Source organism: Rhea pennata, chromosome 3 (assembly GCF_028389875.1).
Source record: "Rhea pennata isolate bPtePen1 chromosome 3, bPtePen1.pri, whole genome shotgun sequence".
Lineage (NCBI taxonomy): Eukaryota > Metazoa > Chordata > Aves > Rheiformes > Rheidae > Rhea > Rhea pennata.
In genome coordinates, this window is record NC_084665.1 from 1,258,029 (window position 1) to 1,276,325 (window position 18,297).

At 43.2% G+C, this 18,297-nt stretch overlaps 1 protein-coding gene across 1 annotated transcript in view; it reads left to right on the top strand.

The window, feature by feature from the left end:
* Positions 1-18,297, top strand: part of SLC24A3 (solute carrier family 24 member 3) — a 95,577-nt gene that overhangs the window by 24,059 nt on the left and 53,221 nt on the right. The window contains exons 2-4 of the mRNA XM_062571335.1: positions 153-227; positions 8,177-8,261; positions 10,482-10,585. Of these exons, the coding sequence (XP_062427319.1) occupies positions 156-227; positions 8,177-8,261; positions 10,482-10,585 (261 nt within the window). The 5' untranslated portion in view covers positions 153-155. The remainder of the gene's footprint in view (positions 1-152; positions 228-8,176; positions 8,262-10,481; positions 10,586-18,297) is intronic.

The following is an 18,297-nucleotide window of genomic DNA, read 5'->3' on the forward strand; positions in this document are numbered from 1 at the left end:
TTCTATTAAATCTCAGACAGATTCTTCTTGTAAGAGAATAAAAAAAAAAAAGTAAGTAAATACCAAAACAAACCCAAAATGGATTGGGACATTGCAGTTCAGCATCTTTTCTGACACTCCCCAGACTCAACATTTTCTCTCTTCTTTTGCAGGCCATGTATATGTTTTATGCCTTGGCAATCGTCTGTGATGATTTCTTTGTCCCTTCATTGGAAAAGATTTGTGAAGTAAGTATTAGAAAATTTTACTTGAGCTTGTGTTTTGCTTTAGCAGCGGTTCTCCTTGAGAGCCTCAAAATGTGATGATTGTGTGTTTATCATTATGTTTGAGTTTTCCTCGTGTTTTCTATTTAGTTGTTCAACACTGTGTGTGAGTTGGCTCAGCTTCATGGTTTTCACTTGCAGGAGATGGGCTGTGTGTCTCCTGATCGGTAAACTTGGCTGATGCTCCCTCTTAAAGCTAGCCATCTCCTCTTAAATAACAATTCCTGTGTATGCATAATTAAACTTTTTTAAAAATGGAGACAATTTATAGCATAGTAAAAAATATATCCTCTAGAGCAGTGATTGCCAAACTCGACCTCACCCCCGTGCTGCCGGCTCCCCTAGCAGTGCTTGCTGCAGGGTGTGTTTCCAGGTAAGAAGTCAAACAGAGCTTAGTGGCTTGACCTGTGCTCTGCTCCTCACCACCGATGTGGGCGTTCTTCTTGGACTGAGAAACGGCACCCTTGAGATAAGATTCGACTGTAAGAAACTGGAAAAAAGGTGTTCAGTTGTTCGTTGCCCATGTAAGGAAGCAGTTTGGTTCGTTTATGGCTTCACGCGAGTCACTCAGTTCTCTTGTGACTTGGAAGGCAATAACATTTTATTTCTTGACTTTTGCATGGAAATATTGATCCATGGGGCATTTTTAGTTTCATATAGCATTAACTTAAAACTTAGAAACCTCCCAAGGTTCATATGTCAGACTGGGAAAGAAAAAAATGCACAAGAGAGCTTAAATGTGTCAGTAAAGCCTCCAGGGGGACAGAGCTTTCAGGGCAGGACTGATGAGCAGCCAATTATGCAGGCCAGCTATGCATTCTGCCTCTGCACGTGTTCCCAGCCCTGTGAGACCTCAGAGCTGAGCGGCCCTCCAGCTCTATCCTACTCCCACTATGCTTGGTGCAGGCCTGCACGCCTCTTGTGTCATCACGTTGGAGGCTACAAACCCCAATATGCATGGTGGGACCCCTCAGACCCCAAAAGGGAACTGTGTTTAACCAAAAGAGAACTGTTTTGAGCTGACTGGAGCTGGGTTTGCCTGCTTTGACTTTAATTGGAACTGAAGTCTTGGTTTGTGTTCAGGACTCCAGCTGTGCAGCTCTCTCACTGCGCTGGCAGCCCTCAGACTCCCATCCCTCTACCAGCGTGCTGCATCCAGCAGGCCAAGAATTGCACATACTCCATGGGTTTAATCACTCAGCCATCCCTCCCTTACTCCCTCAAAGCAACTTGTCCTACTTGCCATTTGTCTTTTCAGTCATGAGCATCTGGGAAGTGGGGCCTTTAACTTTCCTTGAGAGGTGCAGTACAAGAGTTCACAAGTCAGCTGGTCTCTAGGTGTTTCTACAATAAACACATGTAGAGATGTCATTGCCTAGTGTTTGTGTCTCCTTGCAGACATCTGTTCAAAACACCAGAATTCAATCTGAGCTGATATGAATTAAAACTTACGGTGATTTACTCCAGTGGAAATTGTGGATTTCATACCATGTCTACAAAAATACTAATTCTACTATAAATTGTAAAGCAGCAGAGACATCTAGGTCAGCTGTAAAAAAGTTCTTGAACACTTCCAGCAATTGTAAGGGACTTTTCCCCTCTTCTGCTAAGTCTGGCATGCTGAAATTTTGGAAGACAAGGAGTGCATTTTAGTCTGAATTGGTTCAGATGGTGACAGGGTGGACATTGTTCTTGAAGCGTCTTCAAGTCCTCTCCAATGCCCAACTCAGGCAATGAAATGTGTGCTGCATGTGGAAAATATGAATTGGTCTTGCCACTTAGACATTTCTGTCAGATGGAGGGGACATCTGCACATCTCACTGGCAATAAATGTCACTCATCGTGGAAACAGAGCTGTGCCTAGGCCAGGGAGGAGGCGTTGGAGGTGGCATGTGAAGTCATTTATACTGACAACTCTGATGGATGCTTACTCTAAACTAACCTGATATTTGTGGCTTAGCAACCTACCATGAAGGCGTGTTTTGCGTTAGAAAAAAAAGTCCTCAAGAAGACCCGCTATTTCAGTACATAAATATTCAGGTAATTGAAGGGCAACAAACCATGGCGGGAGCTAACGATGTGGCTCAAATGGGCTTAACAGGGACAAGATAAATGCACTTTAAGAATACATCATGAGTTAATAATAGTACATTTTAACTGTGGTTCTCCTGAAGTACGAGGGGACAACCAGAGCTTCAAAATGTAATGTGTGAATGGCTGTGAACTCCTGTCCTGCAGAGTTCCTGAGCTCCTTAGTGCTCAATCTGAGTATAGCCTGTGTGCAACTCAGGGGGAGGGGTCCTACTGTTGCCAGGAAGGGAGATGTTGATGTGAAAAAAGGGGTGTGAGATGCTGCAAATGTAGACATACTGAGTTATCCAGCTCCCACCTCTCCAGAGCAAAGAAGCCCTGCAAATCTAGGAAACTCAGGTACAGAAGGCCTGCTCAGATCACTGTAGACTAATGTAGCCTGAACTGAGGAAGCAGTGTCCATGGCAGGCTTGTACTTTGAGGTGCAGGCTATATGCTTGAGAGCAGGGCTGCCGTGCAGAGGGACCTGGAGAGGCTGGAGGAATGGGCTATCAGAAGCCTCTTGAAATTCAACAAGGCTAATGCAGAGTTCTGCCGCTGGCATGGATAACCCACTGCAATGGCATAGACTGGGCCCAGGCAGGCCAGTGAGCAGCTCTGTGGAAAAGATCCTGAGGTCTGGTGGGCCAAGCCGATCCTGAGCCAGCAGTGAGCCCTGGCAGCAGAGAGGGCCTGCAGCATTTGGGGCTGTATGAACAGAAGCAAAGCCAGAAGATTGAGGGAAGTGATTATTTTCCTCCACTCAGCACTCATTGGACCCTATCTAGAATATAACATTTTGGGCTGTACAATACAAAAAAGATATTCATTAAATGCAAGGAATTCGCTGGAGGGTCACCAAGATGGTCAGGGGCTGCAGCTCTTTTCCTCTGAGCAGAGGCTAAGGGAGGAAGTTATCAAGAAGGTGGAGCCAGGCTCACAGTGGTGTGTGGAGGAAGGCTGAGAGACAGTGGGTCCAAATTCAAACAGGGGAGGTTCCAACTGGATTATAAGGAGGAAAAAGAATATCGCTGCCAGGGACCCAGAGAGACTATACAGTCTCCGTCCTTGGAGATTTTCAAGACATGCCAGGACAAAGCCTTGAGCAACCTGGAATAATTCCATAGCTGACCCTGCTTTGAGCAGGACATTGGACTAGAGACCTTCGAGGTCACTTGCAGCCTGAATTATCCTACAACTATTTCACAGTCCCCTGTTACAGCCTGCTCTCCCAGCAAGGACACAGCTTGCCCCCTCCTTGGTATCCTTTCTATCCTACACCTCAGCTGTTGGTCGATTGAATTAGTAGTAGGTGACCTTATTTAGTCCAAGCTGTGGCCTGTGCTCCCTCCCAGACCCTTCTTTCCTTTCTCCACTGTCTCATTGCTCTCTGCTATGAACACCAAGCTTTTAGTTTCATTCGGTTCCCTGAAAAGCAAGAAGCTCTGTGGGAGAGGAAGAGATTTGGTCATGCTGGGAGCATAGGCCAGCAGAAGAAGCAGGGCTTGAAAGTAGTCAGATGAAAGGAAAAGAGATGGCGGGAGGGGAACAGCCCTGGTGTTCAGCTGGAGAGGGAGAGCATGGCATTACAGCTGCTGCAAAATTTTAAAACTGCTTTCATCCAGAATACATGCATGGCCTCCATCTCCCCGTAGGTCTCAGGCTTTTCATCTCTTTTAGCATCTTTCCAGCACCCTCTCTGCCTTCCCTCGAAAACACCCCTATCTACAGGGAACTCTGAATTACCCACGTGCAAACTCAGATTGGAAAATCATGTCTGCCCTCCCTCCTAGGCCTCTGTAAGCGAAGACCTGTTTGCACAGTTCTTCTTAGCACTGTTGGTAGCAAGGGCCAGTATCTTTAAAAATGCAGGCTTTGCTCTCCATCACAGATCCAGATCTTGCTGCAGGGAGTTCCTGCGAGGAGCTCACAATGCACTTGTGGCTGCAGAAAGCTGCATATGCACCACATGCAAAATCTGCTGCCTGGGCAGCTGCTGCTTTGGGACTCCTCTCAACTGCTGGGGCTCCCTTCTTCTCCCAGCAGGGAGTCTCCTCCTCGTCTTTTGGGCTTATGCTGCTTGCTTAGATACCTCCTTCACCGAGGCAAAAAAAAAAAAAAAAAAAAAAAAGAAGGTCCCCTCCTTGTGAGTATTTTAGTTTCAGACCCTAATCACAGAAGGTGGGATGGGAAATTGCAGTATCTGCAGGAGAGGAGAAACCTTGATAACTTGCTTTACAGCTTGGAAGCTCGGAAAAGATGTCCAGAGGACAACAGTCTTGCATATTTGCTTGGATCATGAAGATTCCCAGACATTAAAAATAAGCAAGTCCCCAAGTATGGCAAGTGTATTTTGGTAAGGGGCCTGTCCTGTCAGACAGATGCCAGCCTCTGGGTCTACAGGGAGGTAGCACCTGTTCTGACTCTACTGTTGACCATCTGCGGCCAAGCTCCAGCACTTCTCTGTGCCTCTATTTCCTGCGCTGTTTGATAGAAATGCTGGGTTTTTTTACTGTATTTGCAAATCGTGATAGGAGACACCATGTGTAACACTAACTCTTCCTAACATTATTGGTGACAAACTTAGTCATCATATGCTAGAGGCTCACAAGCTGGAAAACTCCCTCTCCTTTCATCCACATTAGCAGTGTGTAGGTGCAGAATCTGTGTGTCTCTCCACCTACCCCCCAAAAGTCTGTCAGCCTAAACACCAGTCAGTTTTACAGGTACAAGTGTCAATCCTCAGATTTGTTTGGTTTTGTATAGACATCTGCTGTATGAAAAGACTCCTCATATGTTTTTAACGCAATATTTGCAAGCGCCTGTTACTAGAAGGCTACTTTCAGTTGATCAAGTCTTTCCTTTTTGATTTTTCTTTTGGTTATTTGTTATCTTTCCAGCAGCTGAACGTATATTAAATGGTTCTATGCTTTAACAGCTCTGAACCTTGTATTATCCAGCACCACCAATAAAATGAGACTAATAAATTTTGTTCGATTGTATGTGAAAGAGAAAACATACAGATAGAATATATGTCTGGCATACTTGGAATAAGAAGTTGCTGCCCAAAAGAGAGATTCATGTCTTTAGAGATTATCTAAATGTGCCATATAGATGGGTCAGAATTTCATTGCTCTGTAACTCCTACTTGATTCTCTTTCAGAAAACACTTTTCTTATCTCACCTTTGGGGCATTCATGTCCTTTTACTCATGTATTGTAAGCATAATTAAGCAGTTGCTGAATTACATGATAGCAAAAGAAATGCACATTCCTGTTTCCTGCTCCATCTACTTCTCCTTTATCAACTCAGAATGGCTTGTCTTCAAAACATCCAGCTTTTCATGGCTTGTCCTTGATGTTAGCGTTCAGAAATGCATGGGAAAAGGCTCAAGTGACTTTGCAAAATCCTCCGCAGCCTTTGGTAGTCGCCTCTCTTGCCTGTTTTTCTCAGAAAGGGAAAATTTTATCACTCTTCCAGATGACAGCAGATGCGACCACCATTACTCACACTGAGTAATACTTTCCTTCACAAAAAGACCTAGTGAAATCAGTGGGCTGACTTGGAGAGCCAGGGGGCTCTTCTCAAGGGAGAAAACGGCCAGCATCCTCCATTACCCAAAGAGATGAGACCAGTGATGTTTTCAAGGGTGGGGGGGGGGTCTCTTTTTTGTTTAATTCACAGAAAATGTTAATGAGAGAGAGAGAAGCCTGCAGGTCAGGAACCCCACCTGTGTGGCCAGAGGGGCTATGGCAGCACACATGACACACGTAGCGGGTGAACCAATCTAAAATCGTAACGGTTTGCCATCTGAGCCCTACCATCAGTGATCCTGCTGCCATCTGCTGTCATATCCAGCACAAAAGAATGCAGACCCCTGTCTGAGAGCACTCTTGGTCTTGGAGATCAATCAATAGTTATTCTACAGTTGTTTGATGTTTGGATGCACAAAGCCTAAAATAAATGCCCTTTTTCTGGCTTAGCTCAATCTCCTTTGGAAAGTGGTTATTGAGTTAAAGCAGAAAGGCATTTATGTTCCCAAATATGTCTGTTGAGATCAGAATTTGTTCCAGAATACTTGTTAAGATAGACATTCAGACACTCACATTTTGTTTCATTTAGACTTACTTCCAACCCAAACCTTGCTTTTTTGTTTGTTTTCTAAAACAATTTGTAGTCATGTTTCTCCAGACACTCTGTTGCTGATTTTAGAAAATGTTTACATGACCCAACTAACATCACACCTCAATTGCAAACATTTGCTTATAAATATCAGAGAATAAACTTTTGCCTCCTATTTCGTGTTATATTTTGTGCTCTATTACATGCATTGCAATAAATTATCTAGCAGTTCTCCTCCAGGGAACGCTATGTGGCTTTAAATTAAACTAGCTCCACAGAAAGTCAGCTCAGGTAGTTTCCTTGATTGATGGTCTTTCCTTTGGAAAGATGCCATCTATATGCAGAGTGAGTATTAAAGGATGACCATTTCTTTGTATCCACAGAGAGTGTGCAGAAGAAACCAGCAATTTGGGATGCACCTCCACTCCTAGGAACTTCCTTCACAATAATTTTAATCTTATTTAGTGATTTTCCATAAAGCAGTATTTAATCAGTCTCCACAGCTTTTTATAGCAGTACAGCATTTGGTATCCTATTTAAAAAGCATTCCCAGGAGGGAACATCCTTTCCTTTTTCTTTGTCCCCGTAACATCTATTAAAAAAGCTTTATTATATGTGTATGTTCAGTGGGTAGAATTAAGGACTTTTTAAGCTCTTAAGAGAACTTTATGGGCTCTTCAGTCGAGGTTAAGTTGGGATTTTTTTTTTCTCCTGCAATTTTGAAGGAGCAAGTGTACTTTGATCATGAAAAAGTTAACAAAGAAGCCTTACGCAGTTAAGAAGAAGTGTTTTTCTGGCTTGTCAGGTTGTTCGTGCTTTTTCAAACAATTGATTCTATTCAGAAAAAAATTCCCATCACATCCCACTGTGTTTCCTTTGCTTGTAAAATGGAAGCCGCTAACTCACGCACATGTGATTCAGCCTGCTTTGTGTAGTAACAGCTCGGCAGTTTATGACCGTATGGCAGGGGGTGGCTTTTTTTAGCTACTCATACTAAACTGTGGAAGGTGCCAGCAAGGCATGTGGTCTTTAACAGCTTTGTCGCGTTTACTGAACAGTGCCTTGTGCAGATGGAACAGTGGGAATGCAGGAAACATAAAGGAAGTAATTAACCAAGTAAATCTTTGGAAACAGCATATGTCGAAGAAGTTTGCCTAGAGTAGCAGGTCTTTTTCTTTCCAGGACACACTCTTTTAAATAAGAACAGTCCCTGGGCACCACTAGTGGAAGGCTGTAGGAGGTAAGTATGTTTGATGACAATCCTTACCATGGATGGTAAAGAGAGGTTAAATATCCAAAGCTGAAATGGTCTTCAAGGCAGGAGGTCAGGGGATGAACAGAGCCTAAGCTCCAGCCCTGACCATTAACAAGCCGCATGAGAGGAGATAAGGTTTGTTTTGGGAGCCATGGAGGAGGAAAAGCAATCCTTACTGGTAAAGTGCCCCACAGTCTTCTGGAGTGTTACTCCTTCTCTTCAGTGGAGAAAAGGATGTCAAAGCCACAACCTGCCCTCTATATGCTAACTTAAGCTGGAGAACAGCAGTGGAAATTAAGGGTCAATAACACCTCTGATGGTTTTTTTCCCATACTTCTCTTGAAATACATATTGACAGTTTCCCACTCAGCAGGCAGCGTAACTTTTCTAGTTGAATTCCTTCAATTCAGCTTTGTTAGTTTAGTCTCAGTGTTGTAATCAATGATTCTGATGTGTTTTTCTGCAGCGCTTGCATCTTAGTGAAGATGTGGCTGGGGCAACTTTCATGGCAGCTGGAAGCTCTGCTCCTGAGTTGTTTACATCTGTCATAGGTAACTATTTAAGCTACTGCTGCTTCTTGAAATCCCCTCTTTCCCCTCACTGGTTTTCGGAGTTCGTATGGGATAGCTCAGCACCTACAGTGACATTTGGTACAACACCTGACCTCGTGGACACACACAGGACTAATTGTGGTGAACTGTCATTAGATTTCAAGGGCTCATCTCCAGCTATTGATGAAGAGATTTCAAAAAAGCATCACTATCCCCCAACAGGTCTGTCTCAGAAGTGGTTCAGTCATCTACCCCAGCAGAACCAGGGCCAGCACCACAGTCAGGTGACCATAACTGTCTGTTAATCTTACCTTGCTGTAGCACAGCTGAGCTGCACAGTGCTCAGCTCTGAACATGCAGCCATCTCTTCTCATCCACCCACCCTCCAAATGCTACCTGTCACAGGGTCTTTAGGGCTTAGTGTGAAAGTGCACCTCCAGCCCCTCAGGTTGATACCCAGGAAAAATCTTCATGTCCTCAAACACACGTTCTCTGCTATCACCTCCACTCTGATTAGTCTTCAAGCACCTTTTACCTCCAGGAAAGCTGAAGACAGGAGGAGAGAATTTGAGACCCTTTCTCTTAGCAACAAGTTGATCAGAGTATCACTCTGCCAGAGTATCAGTCTGCTTATGGGAAGCATGATCAAGTGTTTCAGCAGCATGAAGTCCAGGAAGCTCATACAAACTTGTGTCATCCTTCCACAACCTCAAGCTAAGAGGTTGTTTTGCGGATAGGGAGGAAAGAACACCTAAATGTACCAAGAGTAACCCAACTCTTGGGGCAAGAATTTGGAGAGAGCCTGCTGAGCTCAAGGCCATGCATTAGAAGCAATTTTTGTAAAGAAAAGACTGTTAAATAGATCTTTGTCTTATCCTGAATTCACTGAGCCTAGAAACAGCAGAAAATACTAGTACCCTCGGTGTTTAAGCGTAGTGGATGGTATTTTGGGCCCTGCTTTATTATATTTAGGAAAAGGGACTTCAGTCAGAGAGCTGTTATAAAATGATTCTGTATGCTACCTGACATACGGGGAAAGTCTTCCTGCAGTTGTACTCATCCATATCCCTACAGGATAGGTTGTCATCAGACCAGCAAATGGAGGGTTAAGGTGGGCTCTCCATCTCCATGAGGAAAACTATTCTGAGCTTAGATGCTTTCTGTAAAAGATTGTCCCATTTCAGTAACAGCCATCAGAGCACAAATTAATTCACGCAAAGCTGTGTACTCTGCAGAAAGGTCTGGTTAGACAATCAAAGTGCTGGTTTGTTAGTCTCAAAATGTAGGAACGTAAAATGGACTGAGCTGGGATTGTGCTCAAGTTGAGGAGAGTGCAATAGCAGGGTAAAAGTAAAATGAGATTCCTTCAAGCAGCCTGGAGATGCTTTAACAGGCAGGTCATTATCCTGCTGTGGTTTTGTCAATGAGATACTGAATGTCGCATGGTAGGTGACTAGTTCTGTGTAATGTGTTTCTGAGAAAAGGAAAAAATAAGATAAAATCTAGACTACACTGGCCAGATCAACTCAGTTGGAGCCTTAGAAGTACGTGGTGAATTTAAACAGACTGACAGCTAGCAAGAGATGCAGTGTTACTTTTACACTGTCTTCCTAAGAAAAGAGGTTCATGCAGTACCACAATGTGTCTGTCTGTTCATCTGCTTTACCGTTAATCTCATTGGCCAATTTTAACCAAATTTGACAGGAGAGCTCTCAAAGGAGCTTGTAATGCAGACCATTAACCCATTGTGAGGGGCATCATTCAGCTTGGAAGTAACTACTGGCCAGACAGCCCTGAATCATCTCCAGCTCATGCCTCTAATTGCCTATAGAAGCCGACAGAGGTGGAGGTTTAGGGAATATTAGTGATGGAAGGTCTTGGTAGGAGATGGGAGCCAGATCTGCAGGAAACTACCAGCTGCTCTCACAGAGCTTATTGTCTTTTATATGCTGGACTGCAAGCTCAGGTGGCTGGTGACATGGACATTTCTGAGATCTTTGATTTTCGTTAGACACTCTATCTAAATTCCTTCAGAAAGCAAGTTCTACCATCTTTATTCACCTTAGTACTTTTCTCTCCAAGTTACCCTATTAAATAGGAGTCAAAAAGGCAAAACTGGTACATGCCAATCTTTAATGGGATGAGAGGTCTGCAGGGCTTTTTTTAGTAAAAAATCTGTTCTTTCCAATTTACACAGCTTGCTTTGAATTTATTTTTCAGGTGTTTTTATCACAAAAGGAGACGTAGGCGTTGGAACCATCGTGGGCTCTGCTGTATTTAACATTCTCTGTATTATTGGTGTGTGTGGGCTTTTTGCAGGACAGGTAAGAGCATTTAATGATTCCTAATGGTTCTTACTTTTTCACGTGGCTTGGTTGTACTGTGAAATCAGTTGACAGGTTTTCAGTCTTGCCACAAAATTCTCTGGCTTTTTTCTTTTTAATGAGGCCTTACACTGCTCCTCTTGCATTTTTGAAATGAAAAACAAAACAGTAAATATCAGCTTAGGCTTTTTAAGCTGCTCAAGAGTTATGAGTGGTCGAAGGAATAAATGTTGGTTATTAAACACAACCTCTCTGCAGCTATTGTAAAATGGATTTTGACCTATGTATCTGGTTCTTTAAGACCAAAGGAGCCAGAAAATGTGTGTGATTCTGGTTGGTGAAGATGGAGTTTGGTGAGGCATGAAAGATGTTTCTGAAAGCATCATGACACCTCTGGAGCATCAGGAAAGATGCTTCCTTTGTGCAAATAGGTTCAGATGCACAAGCTGAGCTGACACAATGTTGCTGGCAACTTACATGACATATGAAAAATTATATTGGTAAGATTTGGCCTTTGCTTGTACTTTATCTCATTATTTACATCCACAGACTCATCAAATGTTTTGTGTGGAAAAGGATCTCTAGAGATGTCTGGTCCAAACCCCCGTACCCATCCCAACTCAAAGCAAGGCCAGCTTCAAAGTTAGATCAGGCTGTTTGGGCCCTTGTCCAGTCAAGTTCTGAATATCTCCAAGGATGCCTCAACCTTTTACCTCACTAACAATAAAGCTATCCATTCCTAGTACAATTTCAGACTGCATTCCAGCATGTCAAACTACATATGACAACATGAGTTATTCATCCAAAATTAAATTAAGTTGTGACATCTCAGCTGCTATCTGACTTGCAAAGATGATTGACTCACTATAATTAAACATCTACATCTGCATTCACTTTAGCATTTACCAGCTTGCCTAATATTTGTCTGTTCTCATAAAACGTTATTTGAAATTTTACTCTGCAGACTTGTTCACAATGAGGTAAAACAAGATAACAGAAGCAATACAGGGCAATAGGCTAACTATCACTGAAAGAGGAATTTAAGAGAAAGGACTTGTATAACGTCGTCAATATGAGAAAGCAAGCAGATTGCTCAGACTTCGCTGAGGAAGTTTACAATACAGTTTTCTTTTGCATTAACTATAGACTTTTTCAAGATTAAGGTGAACATCTTTCACAATAGAGAAGGCTTGGAAAAATCCACAAAAGTACTTTTTAGGCAGCTAAAGTCCCTTGATTTGAATGGGAAATCAAAGGAAATTCAGGTGCCAAGACAGCTCTGGAGCTGGCCCATAATGATGGAGCTGTGCAGCAGGTGTGTGATGTTGGTGGGCTCTCCAAAACAACATGCATTTGAAAGCTACACATATTCAAAACATTAGTGGTTCTGTTGTAACTCTTACTGTGAAAATCTGTTTGATTCAGGCCAATCAATAACTACTGAAGCTTTCCCAGGGCTCGAAGCTGTGTTCCTCAGAGGCGTTCTCCTGTAATCAGTAGGACTTCTTCCTCAGGTTGCTTTTTCAAGCAAATGGTAAAGATTAACTGTTTAGCATGATGACAGAGGATCTAAGTCTTCCTACTGTATGCTCTACATTGTTGATTGCAAGCCCAAAAGCTACTAAAAAAACATGACCACAAATCACAGTTTTCAATGGAAAATGCTTGATGAAGTTTGGGAATTGATGGAAAATGTCCATCTTTGTGAGAGACCTTTTTGGGGAGGGGGGGGTGTTTCTGAAGGACATAGCTTACAGCCCAAATGTCATTATAAATGGCTGAGTCCTTCTTCAGCCTTCCAGGCATGATAAAGTTGAGAATTTCAAAAGCAAGGGCTTGGTTGCCATAAGTCATCATAAGCAGCGAATTGAGATTTGGACTTGTTTGTCCTGATTTTGTTTCCCATGAGTCTGCTAGTGATTTGTGGTTAGATTTCATCAAGTTGTTTCAGTTCTTGTTTGCTGCAGTTCAGCCTGCAGTGTAGCAATGAGAACCAAAATTATTTAAAGCACAGCTTGGAATCACGCAGATGGGAAATCTCAGCTTCAGTAAGGCTGATATTAACTCTACTTTGGTAGAGTCATTCATTTTTACTGGTGTCATTCTGTGTATCTTGTTTTGTTAACGGGAATTTGGTCTTACAGTTTGCACAGTTTCTCCATGCATGTATTTATTTACAGTGCTAAATCTGAGTGGGAGCTGTATTGCAGTGTTGCTGGGGAGCTGGCTCGGCGTTTTGAGCTCTCTTGTAGTGGGCTAGGTGGTTCTGGAGGCAGCTCGTGGATCCCTTCACCAGCTTGCTGTGCTCCAGTTCCACTGGAGCAGGGTTTCTCCTTGGAGCTCAGACTTGAGCAGTCAGTGGGTGGAGTCCTCCATGTGCCAGGTCCAGCCCACAAATCTTTGGTTGGTCATCAAAGTATCACAGCCAGATTCCCAGTCTGACAGCTTTCACCATGACTTTGTTAGAAAAGCAGTGAACAGCCCATTTTATGTTTGCAAGACAGAAAGTGTTGACTTGGGATCTGTGGCAAGTCATACTTGGATGATTTTAAAGTGCGCAAGGTAGCGCTTATTGCACTGAAAGTCTTTAAGCTACAGCCTAATTGCATTAGGAGGAGGTGAGGTGGGATTTCTGTTTTACTAGACTATTTTTAAGCCACCAACTGTCTCAAGTCCTGTCTCTGTGGGGAAAAAAAAAACAATTAAAAAGGGATAAAAAAGCATTTTTAAGTACTGTTAAAATAAAGTTACTTCGGTGTGCTGCACACACAAGGGAAAAAGTGATTTTTAACGACATGTGTTTGCATTCAAACTTACCTCATTTATTAAACAAGAGGGTCCCGGTGTCTGTAGTGAATTAGACTGTCTTCTCTTGCATGGTATGAACCAGTAGTTTGGTGAGAATTAGATCACTCTGACTTACAGTGTTGCAAGATGGGATGACCAGGAATGTATGTATTTCTTTCCTTTTTGGCTCAGAATTGGTTTCTGAGCTTATCTTCCCCTTCAGAAGCCCCAGGTGCTGCCCAGGTTCATTCTTATGCTCAGCCAGTCTCTTCCTTCAGCTTAGTGGCTAGCATTTTTCAGCAGCAAACCTACACTGCTTGGCTATTAACATGCATTACTAAAAGAAAAAGTATAACTGAAACTAAAGTATATGTTACTTTATAATAATTAGTACTTATCCACTCTGACTTAAGCATCTCAGAAGACACCACCTGTTTGCTGAGGCAATTCTGAGGACCGACTTCCACAAGCGCTGTGAAATCCTTATGTGATGGGCGTTGTAACAGAGCAAGATAAGATTTTCTTTTTGTGAGAATTCTTCACTGGCAAAATTTTTTTAGACAGAAGTTTCAGAAGTGCTCGGTTCTATTCGAATTTCTCCATTCTTCCATGATGTAGGATACAGCTCCCACGTGACGAGGGTCGTCTCTGCCTCCTTGTGCCGCGGGCGGGTTCATGCCTGGCAACACTGTACACAAGGCCTTGGTAGAAATCGAGAGGAGGTGTAGAGTACTCACAGAAGTAAACAAAACCTGCATTAGTATAAATCAGCATTGCACCTTTGACTCATGCAGAGCTGTGCGAACATGGCCCAGCCGGGAAGCTGCGACGGGTGCGTTGCGACCTTGGTGGAAACCTGATTCAGTGCGTGAGAACGGGCTAGCTCTGTGTCTTAGCCAGGCGATTCCCAAAGCTGCAAGTTTTAACATTATTACATGAAAAGAAAAGGAAGATATATTTATTCTTATTTCCAAAAATTAGTCTTTGACTAAACTTTTAAAACCTGTATGTATGTCTTTGTATACGCTTTTACATGTGTATATTTAGACTTATATAATCTATGTAAAACTGTAAATATATGAGGACCATATAGACACACAAGAATACACATTTCTGTACATGTATGTATCTGTAAAAGTGGGTTTTAGATGAGAGTTTTGGGGAAGAGGGCTGTAAAGACAGAGCAGAATTTAGGACCCTTAGAAATTTAGGGCCCTTAAAAAAGTTCAGAAAAGAACTACACTCTCAGTTGAATCAAAACTTACATAAAAAAAACACAAGGCTGTTGATCGATCTGCAGAGCAATATGCTAATCGCATCTCCGGATGCTTTTTGAGCCCGTGCTCCAGTGTGCACATAATTATAGCACTGATGAAGAGCAATTTCAAAATGATCACGCAGGTGATTTCTGTACGGGGAACTGCAGCGAGCATGCACGTATTCTCCCCATGGCTTCTCTTCCGCGTCCGCCAGCAGTAGTAGCAGTATTCTAGCAGGAGCTTTTAGATACTGATGATGATGATGACAATGGTTTGCAACTAGAATTGTGGTAGTTTAATGGGCTCTCACTACCTAATCAATACCTGACAGTGCCAGGTGCTTTTCAGATGCTCCGCTGCTTGGAGACACTGCAAACCCAAGAAGTGGACGGAGGGCGCAGCGCCCGGCGGAGCTCAGCACATCACAGAGCGGCGGCAGCTCTTCCTCTGCTCTCAGGGAGCCCAGCTTGGAGCGCAGCGTGGAAAATATTTCTGGGCATGAGATTGCAGGGCAGCTGTCTGACGCTGGAGCACGCAGGAGTGCTGCATCCGTATAGGTGCAGCTAAAGCCTGGAGGACTTTCTTCAGCATTTCCATAAGAAATCTTGCATAGTACAGATGGTCAGAACAGAGCTAGTCCAAAAAAGGAAGTAGCATTCTAAAAATCTCCAAAATACTTGGGGTTTTTTTTTTAGTTTTTGCAAAGTTTTTGAAACTATGCCATTTACACATTTCTTTTTTGTGTACCCGTTCTCTCTGTTTTTATTTTGCCATCTAAATAGGAAGAACAAATGACAGAGCAGCGAACAATCATTTCTGTATTTGATTTCTTAAAAGGACCCTTTAATTTTGCAGAACTGTTCAGTATCATCAGAAAGCCTTTTTTTAACTGGTGAAAACCTGAATTCAAAAATATTGATCAGCTCTCTCCAGGGTATATTTTATATTTAAATTAGGTTGTAGTATATATGTGCTATGTTGGATACGCTATTCTTTGGCTCAGTGAAATACTGTTTCTGGCTACACACACGTCATTTAGAAAAAGAAACAAACTCACACTCTCAGAAAGTTATATGCATTTTCTCGAACACTCACACTGATTGTTTTTCTAAGCATTTAGTGGATGGGAAGTGCACACTTCTCTGACTAAATCAGAACAAGCGTCCCACTGCTGGGACCAAAGAGGAAAGCATGATGCGCACACCTCTATATGACGTTGCACACCTAAAAACAACATTAAAAGAGCATTATTAAGGTTGAAAGTCAAACACTGAGAAGTTTGAAAATGGTATTACTAAGGTTTCTTGTGCAACCTTAATTTGCCCCCCCCCCCGATGTGTTTGCATTATTATGTAGCCTTTAATTACATGATCACTCACTAGTTGCACCATGGGGTCCTGCCTCCCTCAGGGTACAGAATGGACTTTGCTCACTTCGTGAGGAGCTATTCATTATTTTGTTTTCTCTTCATTGTTCAGTGTGCAGTCTTCTGCCTTATTCGCCAGGCTCTATTCAAAACCTGCTTTAAAGGCAGAATTATTAATTTCACCCTGAGCCTCTGCTGTGCTCATCACTATTGTATCTGAGCAGTCGATAAACAATTAATTAATTTTCCCCAAACTTCTGTGAGATAAAGGGGTATTTTTAAGATGGGGAAACAAAATGCAAAGAGATTAAAAAGAAGAATTTGTCATTTGAGGTGCCAATGAGAGCTGGCATGGACCTGGATTTTTTTCTGAATATGTAGAAGAGCCCGGTGGCATTTTCCGTGCTCAGAGTTCAGCTCCCTTGGGCTCCAGATGCTGTTCCCGCTGCTCTGACTGCTCCAGCAGGCATTGCAGAAATGGCACCTTGCAGAGCTGAGCTTGGTTTTGGTGACTAGCTCAGCATCCCCATAGCCCAGCTCTCCATGGTGGCACTCAGCTGCTTTCACTCTCTTTTTTTCTCTTTATGACTCTCTTTTCCTTGATCTCAATCTCACCGTATATTCCACCTTCTGCAAGGGGACACACAAACCACCTTTCTCATTACGTATCCTGATTTGTCCCTAGGTCCACTCTTGACCTGAATTAAACAAGTGGTGACTAAATTGCATCCTTTTCTAACATTTAGTGCTTGATTTTACCCACTGTCTTCAGGTTTCTTTGTGTGTACTCTGTCTCCCTGCTCCCTCACTCTCCATTCCTGTTGTGAACATGAATACATTTCTTGAGGTTTGAGAGAAAAAACTGTCTCCAGCCAGATTTTCTGCTGGTGGATCCACCCCAAAGCTGTTTCTCAAACCTCCAGCTTTTCCCTGCCCTGCTGAGCTCCCCACTCTTCCGCTCTTTGGCTTCTCAGCCTGATTCTTCCTACCTCCCTTTACCCATGCCAGGATGCCCCTTGGGAGGAACAGGAGCCTGCTTTAGAGCCGAGGCAATTTCATTTTCTGCCTTTTTCATCTCCTCTATCTGTTGGAGATTTGGTGCACCCCAAGCACAGCCCTGTGGTGACATCGCACTGGAGAGCCCACCTGATGGCTCAAAGACCACAGCACCCCTGCTTTGTAATCCCAGGGGAGACACAGCCTCCACCAGCTGCTCGTAAAGCTGGGCTAAGAGCTTTCATCTAGAGGCATCTCACAGAAGTCCCTCATCCGACATAAGGAGTCTGAAATGGGAATTCCTCATCGTGAAATGGGAAGCCACCCCATCCCAAGTCTTCCTTCAGTCTCCCAACTGGTTTCAGGCTGCCTTGCGTCTCCCGGTTTGACACATTTCTATGAGCCTTGTCACCTCTGCCTTGAAATTAAGATGCTTCTCCTTCCCGAGGCTCCACGCATGCTGGAGATGGATGTTAGAAGCAGCAGAGGTTGCCGGTGTGCACTGAGCTTGGCAGGCTTCATGCACCAGCTCACGCAGGAGGGTGCTGCTGGCAGCGGGTACCGCACAAGGGAGAGGGAAGGAGCCGGCAAAAGTGCTTAATGCTTCACAGCACGTCCAGAACAGCTTGGATGCAGGCTGCCAAAAACCCAGTGGCAAAGCACTAATTAGAACTTCCACTTAGTTTCTTTATTTATGTATTTAATTTTGAAATTCTAAAGAATTTGTCACCTTGGTATCTAGAGCCCCAGGCCTGCAAGTGCTTGCAGCCAGGCTAATTTCTGCAGATGGAACTGCTTGCGGGGCAGGTCTCCGAGAGCCACACAATTCATTTAAGTCTGCTGCTCTGCCTCATCTGAGGGTTGCCAAATAGCTGTGGGAGTGCTCCAGGTCTCTTAAAGAGCTGCTCTCCTGCTAAAAAACAATTGATGTAGATGAAAATCAGCTTTAATATATTGTTGTGCTCCTTTTTCCTTTTTGGCCCAGCCAGAAAGTACAAAGTTGGTCTAGAAATCGGATCGGGTTTAATAATGTCAACAGACGGGGAGATTTACCATGTGGCTGTCCTGCTTCAGCCCAGAGCTGAAACTGTGCACACTACAAACAGTAGGGAAGGATTAGTAAATGCAAAAAAGAAAAATTGCTTTGTACAGCCATGAAGACATTTCTGTTAGAGCTAAGTATTGTAAATATTATAAACTCCTTGTCTCCTTTTCTTGTTTTTAAGCAATACTGAAAATTTGAAAAAGTTTCAAATGCAATGTAAGTCAGAGATATCTATCCTCATCAGACCCTAACACTTGGC